The sequence below is a fragment of the Girardinichthys multiradiatus genome, chromosome 8 (genome assembly GCF_021462225.1).
Source record: "Girardinichthys multiradiatus isolate DD_20200921_A chromosome 8, DD_fGirMul_XY1, whole genome shotgun sequence".
NCBI classification, from domain to species: domain Eukaryota; kingdom Metazoa; phylum Chordata; class Actinopteri; order Cyprinodontiformes; family Goodeidae; genus Girardinichthys; species Girardinichthys multiradiatus.
Genome location: NC_061801.1, coordinates 2776531 through 2793337, shown reverse-complemented (window position 1 = coordinate 2793337; position 16807 = coordinate 2776531). Strand labels below are relative to the sequence as shown.

At 41.0% G+C, this 16807-nt stretch overlaps 1 protein-coding gene across 6 annotated transcripts in view; it reads left to right on the top strand.

The window, feature by feature from the left end:
- The window catches only part of dennd1a (DENN/MADD domain containing 1A), a 79257-nt gene that overhangs the window by 46175 nt on the left and 16275 nt on the right, over positions 1-16807 (top strand). For 4 of the 6 annotated variants that reach the window (XR_007039336.1, XM_047372823.1, XM_047372827.1 and 1 more), the window contains exons 11-16: positions 11225-11270; positions 11448-11549; positions 11697-11822; positions 13763-13864; positions 13992-14079; positions 15469-15509. Coding sequence is in view for 4 of the 6 variants with exons in the window: in XM_047372823.1 (XP_047228779.1) it covers positions 11225-11270; positions 11448-11549; positions 11697-11822; positions 13763-13864; positions 13992-14079; positions 15469-15509 (505 nt within the window). In the remaining 2 variants the exon portion in view is untranslated. The remainder of the gene's footprint in view (positions 1-11224; positions 11271-11447; positions 11550-11696; positions 11823-13762; positions 13865-13991; positions 14080-15468; positions 15510-16807) is intronic. The other 2 variants (XR_007039337.1, XM_047372826.1) reach the window with 2 other exon arrangements.

Here is a 16807-nt window from a genome sequence, read left to right as displayed (position 1 = left end):
TACACGGGGTTGGACAATGAAACTGAAACACCTGTCATTTTAGTGTGGGAGGTTTCATGGCTAAATTGGACCAGCCTGGTAGCCAGTCTTCATTGATTGCACATTGCACCAGCAAGAGCAGAGTGTGAAGGTTCAATTAGCAGGGTAAGAGCACAGTTTTGCTCAAAATATTGAAATGCACACAATATTATGGGTGACATACCAGAGTTCAAAAGAGGACAAATTGTTGGTGCACGTCTTGCTGGCGCATTTGTGACCAAGACAGCAAGTCTTTGTGATGTATCAAGAGCCACGATATCCAGGGTAATGTCAGCATACCACCAAGAAGGACCAACCACATCCAACAGGATTAACTGTGGACGCAAGAGGAAGCTGTCTGAAAGGGATGTTCGGGTGCTAACCCGGATTGTATCCAAAAAACATAAAACCATGGCTGCCCAAATCACAGCAGAATTAAATGTGCACCTCAACTCTCCTGTTTCCACCAGAACTGTCCGTCGGGAGCTCCACAGGGTCAATATACATGGCCGGGCTACTATAGCCAAACCTTTGGTCACTCATGCCAATGACAACGTCGGTTTCAATGGTGCAAGGAGCGCAAATCTTGGGCTGTGGACAATGTGAAACATGTATTGTTCTCTGATGAGTCCACCTTTACTGTTTTCCCCACATCCGGGAGAGTTACGGTGTGGAGAAGCCCCAAAGAAGCGTACCACCCAGACTGTTGCATGCCCAGAGTGAAGCATGGGGGTGGATCAGTGATGGTTTGGGCTGCCTTATCATGGCTTCCCTTGGCCCAATAGTTGTGCTAGATGGGCTAGATGCGTCACTGCCAAGGACTACCGAACCATTCTTGAGGACCATGTGCATCCAATGGTTCAAACATTGTATCCTGAAGGCGCTGCCGTGTATCAGAATGACAATGCAAGAAAGTCTGCAAATATCCTTTAGTAAGAAATATCCACTTTAAATGACAAGGGAGCTATTAGATTTGTCTCTCCAATAGAAAACCACCATTATTTATACCCAAGCTATTTTTTTGTTCCACAGAAAGAGGCAGTGGGCAGTGCGAGACATTTTGGATCTCGTGCCCTGAACCGTTAGTAGTAAATACAAATTGAGGATACCTACTCACACCACCCTGCTGCATTCATTGTTGGCAGGTTTACTTTAGTCAAACTGAAATATGCTTATTTGCAACTACCCATTTATCCTACATGTTGCAAATACTTACGGGTTTCGCATGCCAGTGGATAGCAAACGAATTTAGGGTTCTACCTGACTTCCAGAGTGTTTGTAAAAGGCACAGAGGCAGCATTGCCTCCATTGTGAGAAAGGGGCATTCTTGTCCAATTGAAATGTATGTTGATCAAAGAAATAAACTCTGGTCTTTTTTTTTTTTTTTAGAGCCACTCGAACAAATTACAGTATACAATTATTATACGTATACACCTATTAACACACTCAACAAAATAATACTGACGAGACAGTGCATAACAGGAAAATAAATAAAAACAAATTACAATGCACCAGCTTCAGCTGTTTTTGTTGGTTTTTCAACTAAAGGAAAAAACGTTAAATTACTGACTACAGAATAAACCCAAACCTCCCCTTCCCATCGCAGCTCACCAAAGTCAACCCAAGAAACTCTTAATCAGATATGTACGCCCATATTCATAACCAAAGCAAAAGATCGCACTGAAGGGCACCTTCTTTTAGGCAACACCTCCAAGTTTGAAAAATAGGAAAAAGACATTGGTATTTTTTCTAAAACCTTTGTGTAGATCCACGTAAAGTGTATTTAATTTTCTCAACTTTAAAGAAAACGTATCTCTGACCCACAGGGATATTGAGGGACGTTTATCAGACTTAAAGTGTAACAATAAAGAACGTCTAGCGATTAAAGATGAAAAAGCAATAATATCCTTTTGAACAGAATTTAGTGCTAAAGTACAGTTGAGGATACCAAATGTGGCAACAAATGGACAAGGTTGCAAATTTACTTTGAGAACATAAGAAATAATTGAGAAGTAACTAGACCAAAATTTATATAACTTAGGACAGAAAAAGAACATATGGCCAAGATGACATGGGGAGCCTTTGCGTTTATCGCTTGTATCCATAACATCCGGGTAAATCTCAGAAAGCCTAGATTTTGAGAAAAGAACCCTATGTACAACTTTAAATTGAATCAGACTAAGACAAGCACAAGAGGAAGTAGATCGAATTCTGTCAATGGCGTTATCCCAGAGCTCTTCACTCAGCTGGATTCCCAACTCTTTATCCCATGCATTTTTAATTTTAACACTAGAATCAACCCTTAGAGTTAGAATACAATTATAAATCTTTGAAATCAGGCCTTTCTGAAGCGGATTACATGCGATATGTTTTTCCCAGGGCTGGTCAGGGAAAACGGAAGGGAAATTTGGGAAACATTTAGAGGCAAAATTCCAAATTTGTAGGTAACGAAAGAAATGTGTACCAGGTAAATTATATTTGGAAGACCAAATAGCAAAACTATAAAATTTCCCTCATGTGTATAGGTTTCTCATTTGTTTTATACCTCTATCATACCAAACTGAAAATGATGGATCCAAAAGAGACCGAGGAAACAAATGGTTGTTAGTAACTCTGGTCTTTCTAAAAACAAGGTCTTGGTCCGCTTGAAGTGAATCAAGTGCAGGAAGTGGACTACAATGCAGGGAATCATGGGTGAACACAACAAAAACACGTGTGTAGTGGGATTGCCAGTAGAAACTGCTTGAGGTCACATGTTGAGGGAGGTCAAGTTTAAAGCTCTGCTAGAAGTTCAGAACAAAGTATATCACAAGTATTTACAAGAACAATGAAGTTTTCAAACTAGTTATTATGAAAAAACATTTTCAAGACAGTCAGATTACTGTCAAAAGATTAAGACTAATAGTTCTGCAAAAAGCATAAAAAATAAACTTGTGACGACCCAAATTGAACTTGTCTTCAATTGTACTGGGTCTCGTGGAGTATTAGGTGTGAAAACGACCATAGACGTTAGTGGTGCCAGCCATTAAGGGCTGGCGTAATGACAATAAAGGTTCTAATGAGGTCACGCAGGAGACATTCCCTATAATGAGAAACTTACTCATGCTAATCAGAGTACCGGGGTCATATTTATATTTTCAGGCGGGCTGGCGGGGTGGATGGGTTGTGTCCTCTTTTTGGATCTGTGGTCACCGGCATTTTGTGTGGTTGAAGGGGCATGGTGGGAGTCGCTGGCCCTGGGTGCGGGCTTCTGGCCGTGGACCTCGGCCGGGTGCATTTGTGGTTTTTTGGTGTTGGGTCAAGTGATCCATTGTGACTACGGTGCTTGGTGGTGTCTGTTGCACTTGTAAGCGGAGGTTGGTTTGGCATTGCGCAGGGCCCTTGCCTTGTCATTGCAGCGAGCTGTATGATGGAGGGCATGATGGGTAGGGGGTGCTCGGAGCAGGGCTATGTGTAGAGCTGTGTGGATGCGTCTTTTCGGGGGTGAAGCTCATCTGTTGGCTGTGCCTCTATGGGGAGGGGATTTATGGCGTTTGGGTTCGGGGGCATGTGTTCCATATCTGTGACCTGGTTGGGACTTTTATCCTGAAATGGCTCTGGTTGGTGGGCTTGTTTGGACCAGGTAGACCCCTCTTTGGTCCGTGGCCCCTTCTCCCGTTGGGCACAGGGGTTGTTGGGGGCTAGGGTTGGATTGGGGGGGGGTTAAGGTTTGGGCTGGTGCTGGGGCGGTCTGCCTGTCTCCATCCTGGAAGGAAGGGGACAACCTCCTGGGTCCAGGGGGCCGGTTGCCCCTCTGGGGTATCGATACCTGGATCTGGGAGTATAGTGTATGTATGGGGAGTGTGAGTGAGTGTCCACATTAGTACCATGCACTTTTCGGTGCATGGTACCTTGTCTTTCTTTTTCTCTGTATTATTTTCTCCTTCTCTCCCCTTTTCCTTTTTGCCAAACCTCTCTCTCTTTCTTGCTTTTTTTTTCCTTTTCATTTCCATCTCCATGTCCATTGCATTTGAAATGATCCCAAAGAAGTTTCCCAAAGTTTTTTCTATATCAAGTGGAGCATTATAGCGTTAGCCGTAATGCGCCACTTGTGAGAGTAAATCTGTCTGGCTTCTCCTTGGCACTTAGACAATTCTGAGTGCTATTTTTAGTTTTGGGGACACTCGAGAGCTGCTGTTTATGAGGATGGGTGGTGCCAGAATTTTTTCATTGCAGTAGCTTAGCAGTTGCTGTATGACAGCAAGGACTTGCTGGTCTGTGTTCAAAATAAAATAAACAATCTACAATACCATTGGGCCAAGCAATAGCAGATAATAATAATATAACAGATGAAGGGTTACTCGAAGTTTGCCACCACAAACACACACACACACACACAGAGACTTTAAAGAGCCTACTACTACTCACGAATAAATTCACGGAGAAAGCACCGTCTTTAAATGTTCCTCACTAAGTGCATTTCTTATTTTTGAGCCGCTCTCGTTTCTTAATTTGAATTCAGCCTATGCATCCATGGCTTGTTTATGTCTAGCACTCACATCGTGTATGTGGAATGATTGCGTGTGTTAAATCCATCCTGGGTGTACGCAGTTTTTTTATGGAAGCTGCAGCCCTAGTGAGCAAAATGTCTGCAGGCAAAACTAAATGCACTGTCCATGGTCATTGAGTATTCAAGCCATGGTGTTGTTCATACCATTGGCAATTGAATGACGCATTTGCTGACCGTACTTCTTAGCCAAATATTTAATCAACAACAGGTGCCTTGGTCCATGACTGGGTGACTGGCAGATGTTAGATAGAACGTTAAGGAGGAGGGGGTTAGTTCTAGCTTCGCCACAGCTTGGGGCTGTGGCTGCAGGTTAATGTCACATGGGTTAGGGTTGAATTGCGCCGCTCAAGGTGGCAGCAGGTTGGAGTAGCTCTGTTACTTTTGATTCTGATTTATTCTTTTTTGGGAACTATTCCTCTTGTGGTGGATACAGTTGATTTTTTTTGGACTACTGTCCACTCCGGTGCTGGATGCTGTGCAGCTTGGAGGATTTTTCTTAATACTTTCTATTTTTGGACATTTGTTATGATGCATTGCCATGGCAACGGGGTTGTTTTTTACAACCGGGAGCAGCTGATTAATATCTCAAAAGCTCAAATAATACTTCAGCTACAACCCCAAATCCCTGATGAGTTGAAAAGGAGACGTCGTGGATGCAGAGCAGGAGCTAAGAGAAGAGAGAGAAGGAGGAAGTTCAAACCATCTCTTCTGTCGATTTTGATGGGCAATGTGAGATCGTTGGGAAACAAGTTGGATGAACTCCAAGCCCTACAAAGGACCCAGCCAGAGTACCGGGCATGCAGTATCATGTGTTTTACTGAGACATAGCTGCAGGATCATATCCCCGACTCCAGCGTCTCTCTGCCGGGCTTTTTAACCTTACGAGCAGACAGAGATTTAAAGAGGAGCGGCAAATGTAAAGGAGGTGGACTGGCAGTGCTTGTGAACAACAGATGGTGTAATCCAGGACATATTACTGTGAAGTGTCGTCTCTGCAGTCCAGATATTGAACTGTTGGCAGTAAGTTTTTGTCCATATTATTTACCCAGAGAGTTCACCAGTGTTATTTGGGCAACAGTTTACGTTCCACCTTCCGCTGTTGCTGACACTGCATGTGATGCCATCAGCTCAGTTGTTGCTAAGCTACAGACACAAAACCCCAATGCTTTTGTGGCAATTTCTGGTGATTTTAACCATGCTTCACTCTCTGCTACACTTCCAATGTTTCAACAATTTGTCAGCTGCTCTACCAGAGAAAACAAAATATTGGATTTGTTTTATGCAAATGTCAAGGACTCATACATCTCTACAGCAAGACCTCCTCTAGGCAAATCAGATCACAATCTTGTTTTTCTCTGCTCGAAATATAAGCCCCTTGTTCAGAGGCAACCTGTAATAAAGAGGACTGTGAGAAAATAGTCACATGAAGCTGAAGAAGCTCTGCAAGGTTGCTTTGAGGCTACAGACTGGGACGCACTGTGCCAGCCACATGGAGAGGACATCAATGCCATGACTGAGTGTGTAACCGACTATATAAACTTCTGTGTGGATAACATCATCCCCACCAGAACCGTGAGATGCTTCCCCAATAACAAACTTTGGATCACCAATGACCAGAAGGACCTGCTTAACAAGAAAAAAAAAGCCTTCAGAGAGGGAGACAGAGAATTATTGAGGAGTATACAGAAGCAACTTAAAGTCAAGATAAGAGACAGCAAGGAGGTGTACAAGAAGAAGCTGGAGAGCAAGCTCCAGCAAAACAATATCAGAGATGTGTGGACAGGGATGAAGAAGATCACAGGCTTCAAGCAGAAGGATGATCAGACCAATGGAGGTCTGGACAGAGCCAATGAACTGAACACATTCTTCAATCGGTTCAGTTCAGAAACAAGCTTCGCATCCTCTCCTGCCCACAGCCAAACAGACATTCCATCTTCCTTTGACCCACAGGACCCACAGCTGTCCAGTAACACCTCACATTTTTTATCTTCCACCTCAGCCCTAGACCCTTCTGCTTCTACATGTTTGCCTTCAACCATATCAGAAGATGCTGATGCTTCCTTTGCTTCCCCCTTCCACCTGTGTGTCTCAAGAAGTCAGGTGAAGAGACAACTGGAGAGACTGAATAGGAATAAGGCTGCAGGTCCAGATCATGTCAGCCCTAGAGTCCTGAAGGCCTGTGCAGAGCAGCTCTGTGGGATTCTGCAGCACCTCTTCAACCATAGCCTGTCCCAGAAGAAGGTTCCGGTGTTGTGGAAGACCTCCTGTCTTGTTCCGGTACCAAAGAAAACTCACCCATCAGTCCTCAATGACTATAGACCTGTTGCCCTGACATCTCACATCATGAAGGTCCTAGAGAGACTCCTGTTGGCCCACCTGAGTAAGCAAACAGTAAACCATCAGGACCCCCTTCAGTTTGCTTATCGCTGTGGAGTTGGAGTTGAAGATGCCATCATACACCTGCTTCAACAAACCCACTGTCATCTGGACAAAGCCAGTAGCACTGTGAGGATCATGTTCTTTGATTTCTGCAGTGCATTTAATACAATCCAACCTGATTTGCTTTGTCAGAAACTCCAGAAGACTCAGGTGGAGGCCTCAACAATCTGCTGGATCAAAGACTACCTGACAAACAGACCACAGTTTGTGAGACTGAAGGGTTGTGAGTCTAACCAGGTAGTCAGCAGCACAGGAGCACCACAGGGGACTGTACTCTCACCATTCCTTTTCACTCTGTACACCTCAGACTTCCAGTACAAGACAGACTCCTGTCATCTGCAGAAATACTCGGATGATTCTGCAGTTGTGGGGTGGATCAGAGATGGACAAGAAGCTGAGTACAGGATGGTGGTGGACCGCTTTGTGGCATGGTGTGGAAACAATCATCTCATTTTGAACGTGACTAAAACAAAGGAGATGATTGTAGATTTTAAGAGAAACAGGAATAAGTCGAAAACTATTTATATCATGGGAGAAGAGGTGGAGGTGGTGGAGGAGTATAAATACCTCGGTGTTCACCTGGACAACAGACTAGAGTGGAGATGCAACGGTGAAGCCATCTACAAGAAGGGGCAGGGCAGACTGTACTTCTTGAGGAAGCTTAGGTCCTTTCGTGTTTGCAGCAAGATGCTGCATATCTTCTATAAGTCTGTTGTGGAGAGAGTGATCTCTTCTGCCATCATCTGCTGGGGAAGCAGCATCAGAGCCAGGGACTTAAAAAAGCTCAACAAGCTGATAAAGAAGGCTGGATCTGTTCTGGGGACTCCTCTGGAACCTCTGGAGATCATTGTGGAAAGACGGATTCTTCATAAAATGAAGAACATTATGGAGAACCCTGATCATCCTCTTCATGAGACTGTCCTACAACAACAGAGTGTCTTCAGTCAGAGGCTTCTTCAGATCAGCTGTAAGACGGAGCGCTACAGGAGATCCTTCCTGCTCACAGCCATCAGCATCTACAAAGGCTCTTTGAGGAAACCTTCATAATATGAGCTACAACAACATTTAATTTCCCTTTGGGATTAATAAAGTATTTTTGAATTGAATTGAATTGAATGGTGCAGACACATGTTCTTCATCCTCACCGTTGCTCTTCTTCTGCTCCTCCAGGTTTGGTAGAGGTTTCTTCCTGGTTCTGATAGTTTTCACGTAGTTCTGATAGACTTTGGACCTGGTTCAAGTGGAGGTTTGTACATGGTTCTGATGAAGATTGTAACCAGGTTCTGATGGAGATTTGTTTCTGGTTCTGATGGAGTTTGGGTCTAATTTTAATGGAGGTTTGTTCCAGGTTCTGATGAATTTTGGACGTGGTTCTGATAGAGGGTTATAACTGGTTCTGATGGAGATTTGCACCAGGTTCTGACAGAGAGCTGTTCCTGGTTCTGATGAAGTTTGGGTCTGGTTCTGAAGATTTGTTCCATGTTCTGATTAAGCTTGGACCTGGTTCTGATGGAGGGTTGTTCCTGGCTCTGATGGAGTTCGGACCCGGTTCTGATAAAAGGGTTTTCCTGGTTCTGAAGGTGATTGGACCTGGTTCTGGTGGATGGTACCCAACTGGTTCTGATAGAGTTTGAGTCCGGTTCTGATAGAAGTTTCTTCCTGGTTCTGACAGAGTTTGGACCTGGTTCTGGTGGAAGGTTCCTAGCTGGTTCTGATGGAGATTTCCCCTTGGTTCTGATGGAGTTTGTGTCTGGTTCTGATAGAAATTTGTTCTAGGTTCTGATGTGCTAACAGCCTATATGCCAAAGTCTATGAAATTGCCTTTTAAATTTAATCACTGTTGTCTAATTGTTGGAACAGCATACATGATTAAGTACCCCACACAAAATGGCCGCCATGTAGTTGCCTCCAATGAAGATGGTTAAAGGGTTAGGCATTGGATCAGATTTAGGCCATTGAAATGAATGAAAATGAATGAAAGTCAATGCAAAGTCCTCAAAAAGATAGTAATCCATGGATGTGTGTGTGTGTGTGTGTGTGTGTGTGTGTGTGTGTGTGTGTGTGTGTGTGTGTGTGTGTACCCACTGGCAAGGCGTTAGTGGTAGGGTCAGGTGTAGGCCATAGAAATGAAGACAATGAAGGGAAGTCAATGGAAAGTCCTCACAAAGACAGTAATCCATGAATGTGTGTGTATGTGTCCGAGTGTGAGACACGGAGAGAATAGAGGCAGAAAGAAAGACAGAATCACATCCAGACATAGACAGTAGGAGATACACAGAGATATAAATAGAACAATGAGGAATGAATCAGCAAAGAGTGTCAGTGTAACTTGACACCTGCAGCATTTCTAATGCAGCACCTCACTATCGTCTCCCCGTGGCCTGGGCTTTTAACATGGAGGCGCATGCTCCCGAACTACCGCCCATAAGTCGGAAACCGTAAGGGCTATCGACGTCATTCTTGGACCGTTTTTCTCAGAACGGACAGGGGAACGAGAATATTAACACTTTTCTGCTGAAAATATAATATTAAAGGCACAACACTAGGTGAAAAGAAAGGGAAAAATGGAGAGAAACACAAAAATTCCTGAACATGCTCTCAAACAACATCAAATAACGCGGAAACTATAAGGGCTATCGATTTTATTCATGCACCGAATGAATCAACAGGCCTTGATGAACAATCGTGGAGCTTCTCAAGTTTCTACAAAAATCTGTCTGGGAGGTGTGACCCTGTGAAAAAGTGGATCATTTTGACGATTTTTAACCTGAGTGAAGGTGAATTTGTTACTCTCAAACAAACCTACCTCACGAAAAAAACGATAAAAAGTATCCAAATATTTTTTAGACCGTAGGTATCAGCAGGGATCGGTGAACAATCCTGGAGATTTTGGTGTGTCTACATAAATCCGTGTAGGAGATGTGACTGTGTAGAAAAGTGGATAATTTTGAAATTTTTCAATTTTAAACAGATTTGGTACTCCTAAACAAATTTTTTTTATAACAAAACGATAAAAGGTATCAAAACAATTCCTTCACTGTGAGCGCCAGCAAGGTCTGAGGATGAATTGGTGCAAAGCTCATGTCTCTATCTTGAACGGTTTACAAGAGACGGCGATTCGAAAATGTGTGAGTTTAAGGATTTTTTGCTCTGATTTTTTCTGAAATTCCTATAGGTTTTCCATTCAGGGTGTGTTGACTTTGCGTTGCTCCGGGGCGTGTTGCTTGAAATCTGTTAGTCCCACATCAATGAGGGTGACATTTTCTGAATCGCGAAAGAGCATCCTACGTTTTGATACATAATTTGTGCCAGTAGAGTGAAAATTGAGCGAGTGAGAAGAGTTTGTTCGTTCTTTCTCAGGTTATTCAAAAACCTAGAGCGTACACTCTACCAACTGACGAATTCCGCCATAGGATTACATTATAAAATCAAAAACGTCAAAAATCTTACCTAACATTTGAATCGCGATTGTAGAAGAACCGTAAAAGATATCAAAAACCTGAATAATTTGAAGATAGCTTAATGTCTTGTGAACATTTTAAAAGTTGAATGGTGTTTCTAGCTGAAAGTATGCAGAAGTAGTAAGCTGTGAAAGAGCGCAAAGGTTTAGCTGAATTTTGCTGAATCTCCATTCATTTCAATGGGACAAAAATTGGCATAAAAAGCTGAATATTTCAAAAATTATAATAGCTGAAGTTACCAAAAGTCATAGCTTAATTCTCCAGAACGAGCCGAACGTTTTGATACCAAAACTGTTGAAATCGGTTGAAAAATGTAGGACTAGTTACGCGCAGAAAAACGTACGGAAAATATAATAATAATAAAAATAAAAATAAAGAAAAACAGAAAAACAATAAGGGAGAATTGAAATGAAATAAGTAATCAGCAGGAACACACATTGAGAACATTGAAGTCAGTGTGTTATTGTGATATAAGAGCTGACACTTACACCCTTCAATCAACCACAGCAGTGATCACTGCACTAAACCTAGAACTTAATTGGAAGAACTCCTGTTTGTAGGAATGATTTTCTAGAGAATAAAATTACAAAGTACTACAGACATGCCAAACTTCAAGGAAATTAAATATGAAATGACAGCAGAGCAGTGGAATGAACGATGTTAGTTTTATTTGTTGTCAGACTGTTGTAAGCATGGGTAAGTATGTGCTCAGCAGCCTTAACTAAACTGTGAACCTTAATCTGCTTTTTGCTCTCAGTGCCCCAATGCCTTTCCTCATAGGAGTACATTCCAGCCTGATGGAGGTAGGTGTCTGACCTTGTGGCACACATGAACAGGATCATTAAAAATTGAAAGCTCTGAATGTGAATCTCTGCATTTGATTTAATTATGCCTGTTGTGTTTTTGACAAGCTGTAAATTATTTAAATAAACAGAATGTATAGTATGTCTCTATGATATTTGCTTCTGATGTTTTTGTAGAAAGTTCAAGGGATGACTCTGGATGATGTGGTTCTCTTGAATGTAGACAACAACACCCTAGAAACCCCCTATGATGATCTTCAAAGTCTTCCCAATGATGTGGTGAGAAACTCATGGGCAGCTACTAATAGTTGTTTACTGTTTAGAAAGACAAAACTAAGAAATCACAGTTTTTGGATAAAAATATCATTAGTCTGTAAAGCGCCATTATAAAGTGCGTAATAATGACTGTGACTTCATGACCTGCAGGTTTCTTCTCTAAAAAGTCGTTTGAAGAAGGTTTCAACAACAACAGGTGACGGTGTGGCCCGAGCCTTTCTCAAAAGTCAGGCGTCTCTGTTTGGCAGCTACAGGAACGCCCTGCAGATTGAAGTGGTCAGTCTGTTATGGAGTTTAAACCTAAGAGTCATAGCTTTTGGCTAAACACGGCTGTTCATTTGTGAGTTGTTTTTTTTTTTTCATCAGGCTCAGTCAATAATTGTTTTTGAACTCACAGATCAAATTACAATTCTCGAATTATTTCATAAAAGCCATGAGAATCTAAATTTTGCTTTGGTAGTTTCAGTTGCTATTTTCTCTAAAAGTAGATATCAAGATTGTTTTAATGTGTTAAAATTTTCAATATACCGTAAATTTATTTACAAGTTCAAGTTGGATTATCCACTAAGAGTCCCAGGATTTAAATCCCCGGGACTTCATTTACCCAGGTAATAGAAATCCCAGGTCGTTTCTGTACTTTCCACTGTCTAAGAAGCAGCGGAACATTTATTTAAATCACCCTAATGGCGTTCGGGGATGTTGTAAAGATAACTGTACTACACCTCCAGTCCAGTGGGCAGAACAACAAAACAGAACATGGCACATTACAAGTTGACAAAAGAACACAAAGAAAAAAAAAAGAAAGATACATCTTGACTATACCATAAATCTAAAATGCCATGGGTTTCAACACATTCAAACACACAAAAATAAGACTATTAAAATATTTTAAAATGTATGCATTTTCAAGGTTTTTTTATTGTTGCTGTCCATTATTGAGAAAATACAATACTTTGTATACACAAGTAATTCAGTGAGATTTGGCTTATGATTGGAGAACTTGGATTTATGAATAAAAAATGGACAGGGGAGGTAGTAGGTTAGTAACGTAAAAGTGAGAATTGAGTTTGCTGAAAAATGAGGGTGAACATGATAAGAAATATAATGTGAAAGTCTGCTTCAAAGATGTTTTGTAAACAAGCAATAGCCGAATAAGTGAACCATTGTTTATCGGCTTCACAAAAAGCACAATTTACATTAATAAAGTCTCTCAGGGTAATGGTTATTTCCTGAGCCCACTTCGGGACCCCTGGAGTAGACGATGGCAGGACACGAGAGTGAGGAGCATCACTGGGAGCTTTTGGGAGACTGCATCCAAACCTGGAACTGTGGTCTCTTCTCCTGCTGTGTTTTCTGCATAAACTCATAAAAAATTGAAAATAATGAAGAGTTCACATTCCACTAAATTAAGTTAACATGAGAAGCCAATCTTAGGCAATTGTGTAGGTTTTGTGTATAAGGAAAAGTGTCTTATCATTAAGCGGTATTCTATCTCTTTTTCTTACTATGAATTAAATAAATATAATTACTTTGTATTGTAAGGAAAGAAAACACAAAATACCTACATTAAAGCTGCACCAGGTAACTTTCATTAAAATGTTTTTTTTTTTTTTTTTTTTTTTTTTACATATTTCTTAAAACTGTCACTATGTCCAGACAGTAAAATATGGACAGATAATCTGTGAAAAAAATCAAGTCCCTTGGCCTCTTTCCAGTGGTCCAACTCCCATTTGCGGAAATACACCACCCCCAGTCAGAACCAACCAGTCAGAGCCAGGAGGAATGTTTTAGCACTGTAGGCTCATTCTTGATGAGCTGGCTGCACATATTAAGTTTTGAGGTCTACTTTATCACTTCGAAAAATTGAAAAACTACTTTTTTAGGACAAATTAATGGTATAAAAATGATTAATTTTACACTCACATCCTCAATTTACTGCTGCTGTGCATTGTGGGATATCTTGCTACACAGAACTCCGCCCCCTTAACAATCCTGGGGTAATCTAAAAAGTCCTACATCCAGACCAGGACCTTTTAATCAGTGAAAGTGTGGACCTGGGAAAGTGAAATTACTCTGGTAAAATTGTATTGAAACTCGCTGAGAGCTTTCAGAAGCTCAGTTAATGGCTGAAAGTCTCTAAAATGGAAAAGGGGCTATTGTTTGTTACATAGAGCTTCGATAAAAATTGTTTAGGTTTTTTTTGTTGTTTTTTTTAGGGGGAACCAATAACATTCAATGAGGAGACATTTATCAACCATCGCTCCAGTGCCATGAGACAGTTTCTCCAGAATGCTATTCAGCTACAACTCTTTAAACAGGTATACCTGCAGCAGCTACTTCTTTGAAATACAACCTTCAACATCAACTGTGCTCTATGGTTCTGTAATGTACAAGCTAATACAACATTTTAATATTCCTCTTTCAACCTTTGTACTTATAATGCAGTTTATTGATGGTCGCTTGGACCTGCTAAACTCAGGAGAGGGTTTTAATGACATTTTTGAAGAGGAGATCAACATGGGGGAATATGCCGGTGAGCCACCAATAATGCCATACAAAAATGATTTCTTTTTAATGACCAGAATGATGATAAATTACATTTAAACCTTTAAATAACCTTAGACTGGCAGTTATATTTTGAACTTTGCTCAATGTTTCCCCTACCATTATATAAGGGTGTAACCACCCCATTACCATGTCAGTGTACCTTTCATTTCATTTTAATTGTAATTATATATTAAAAAAAATACAACAAATGTCATCTCAAGGCACATTTCTCACAGAAATACATAGTCAGTTAGTTACAATCATATAAGCAGATTAACATATAATTACATATACATATAATTTCCAAGTCAATCAAACAATGCAATGAAGTTCAGTTTTTTATTTAAATTGGTAAAAAAAAAACTTATCTAAGAAAACATAGCTGATTGCATCTAGTCACAGACTTCAGTCAGTCCTCCTAAGTCTTTAATTTTGCAGCAATCCCTCATACTAAGCATGCACGGAGTGACAGTGATAAGAACTTGGCTCAATGTGAGCACGCCTCTGCCGCAACCTTCTGGGCGTTTCAGAAGACAGAGCATACACACAAAACACATGGTAGCACTGGTACAGGAGTACTTCCTATGTTTCCTATTAAACAGCTCTAAATGATGGCAACTGAACCTCTCTCGTTCTTAAAGATCTTTCACCTCTCATCCAAACGGCTACGTCAGATCTGCGCATGGGTTAGAAGTAATGGGTTTATAAGCTCAAGTCCAAACAGCTATTGGGATCCCTAATGTGGCAGTCAAGGGCACATGGGTAATTGGCACTACCCTCCATTCAGGCTTGAATATTGAACTGAATGGAAGGTAGGTACTTGGAAATCATGCCAATCCTGTTCAGTTTCATTATTTTATAATTAAATAATAATTATATAGCCCTACAAAAGTTACAGGTCGGGGTTATTTATAGAAATATATAATTCAATTACATAAACGGTTCAAAATTTAATAACATACTTATCATTTTAATCCTGCTTACAAGACAGTGCAATTGAATTGCAACCAACTGGGAGTACAGAAAGACAGAGCAGACACAAAAAGCACAGAAACACTGTATATTTTTTCTTTATATAGACAATTCTGAAACAGAGTTAATGGTCGCTGTAACTCAGTGACTTCATCTAGAAGGGAAACACAGCTAAATAGATAGGCTCTAAGACTGCAGTACAACTATTAGATATTTAAGAGGGATTCTCAGTCTACATACTCTTACAGATGCCTTCTTAGTGTCTGAATTGTTGGTCATTCTGACATGATTTTTATTCACCCCCCCCCACCCCCACCCCACCCCATCCCCAACCTCCTCCACACACACACACACATCTACCCCTCAAACCACCTCCCACCCCCTCCACCTTTCTGCACCACAGGCAGCGACAGGACCTACACCCAGTGGCTGATCACAGTGAAGGTGAGCTGACACACTTAAAGTCATCTGTTAAAATTGTTCTTTGAATTAGTCTCATGCTGGAGGATTTCCAGCAAAAATGACATGGCATTGTCTGTCAGAAGCAAAGGCCCAAACTAAGGACAAGGACAAAAATTTGAAACAACTTTGATGCAAACGACCTTAGTGGAGCCGCTAATATACGTAGCTTGGAGTATAAAACAATGGCAGAGCTAGAAATATGTAGAGAGGAGAATCTAAAGAGCCCCACTCAAGCCAGGCTTTTCCTGACAAGTTTGGACACTTAATGGAGAGATGGGAGACAAAATGAGTATGGTATGAAATGCCGGAGGAAAAAGAAAAGCTGTGAATAAAATTATATATTACGCATTCTGTGAAAGCAGCTGAACTTTTACAGTGTTTTTAGATGAGAATGTAGTTTTGTAAACCTGAAATATCTGAGCGGTTTATGAAGATATCCCTTAATTGCATAAGTGCACGGACGGTTCGGAGATGTCTGCCGCCCCAGCAGCCGCTTCGCCTCGCCTCGTCAGCTGACCGGGCGGTTGAGGTCCGCTCAACCCCGAGAGAACAGCTGACTGCCGGAACATTGTTTTCAAACTCCTGCTGGGTTTCCCCAATGAGTGGAAGTTAAACAGATTTAATTCAGTCAGATGTTTGGTTCATTTATTTTAATTATTATTATTATTAGTATGCTCTACAAATAAATTGATTTAAACTTTGTTCCTAAAGTTAATATGTTAGTGTTTAAGTTGTTAAAAGCTTTACAAATAAATTAAACAAATGGTATTTGTCATTAGTGTATTTTATCTACAGTGTCAGATTTTTATATCTATGAACACAAATTATTTTGAACATTTTAAATGGCTAATAATGAAGAAGATCATAAAACAAGAACATTTTAAACAAATAGGATTATAAGCCATCAACAATATGTGAAAGAGTAAATAAAAACCATGTAGTTATTTACAGTGGAGACAGCGGTATTAACCTTCAGGCTCCATTTGTTCGGTTTCACAGCTCTGTGCTTCACCTAACACGGTTGCCAGGCAACATAAGTTGAGCCAAGCCGAGGTAAGGGCAGGGGAAACGCAGGCCGACCTAACACCGCTGTAGATACCATATCTGCTCGGGTGGTCAGAGCTGCTTGGGGTCCTACGCCTCCTGATGACGTCACACTATCTGATTGGCTGAACGTTGGCAAACATGGACAACTTTTGAAAGAAATCTCCCATTACCTATCTAAAGGAACTTACCACAGCCTAACCACCTTCTAAAAGTCCTGAGAGCAGAATCAGTGT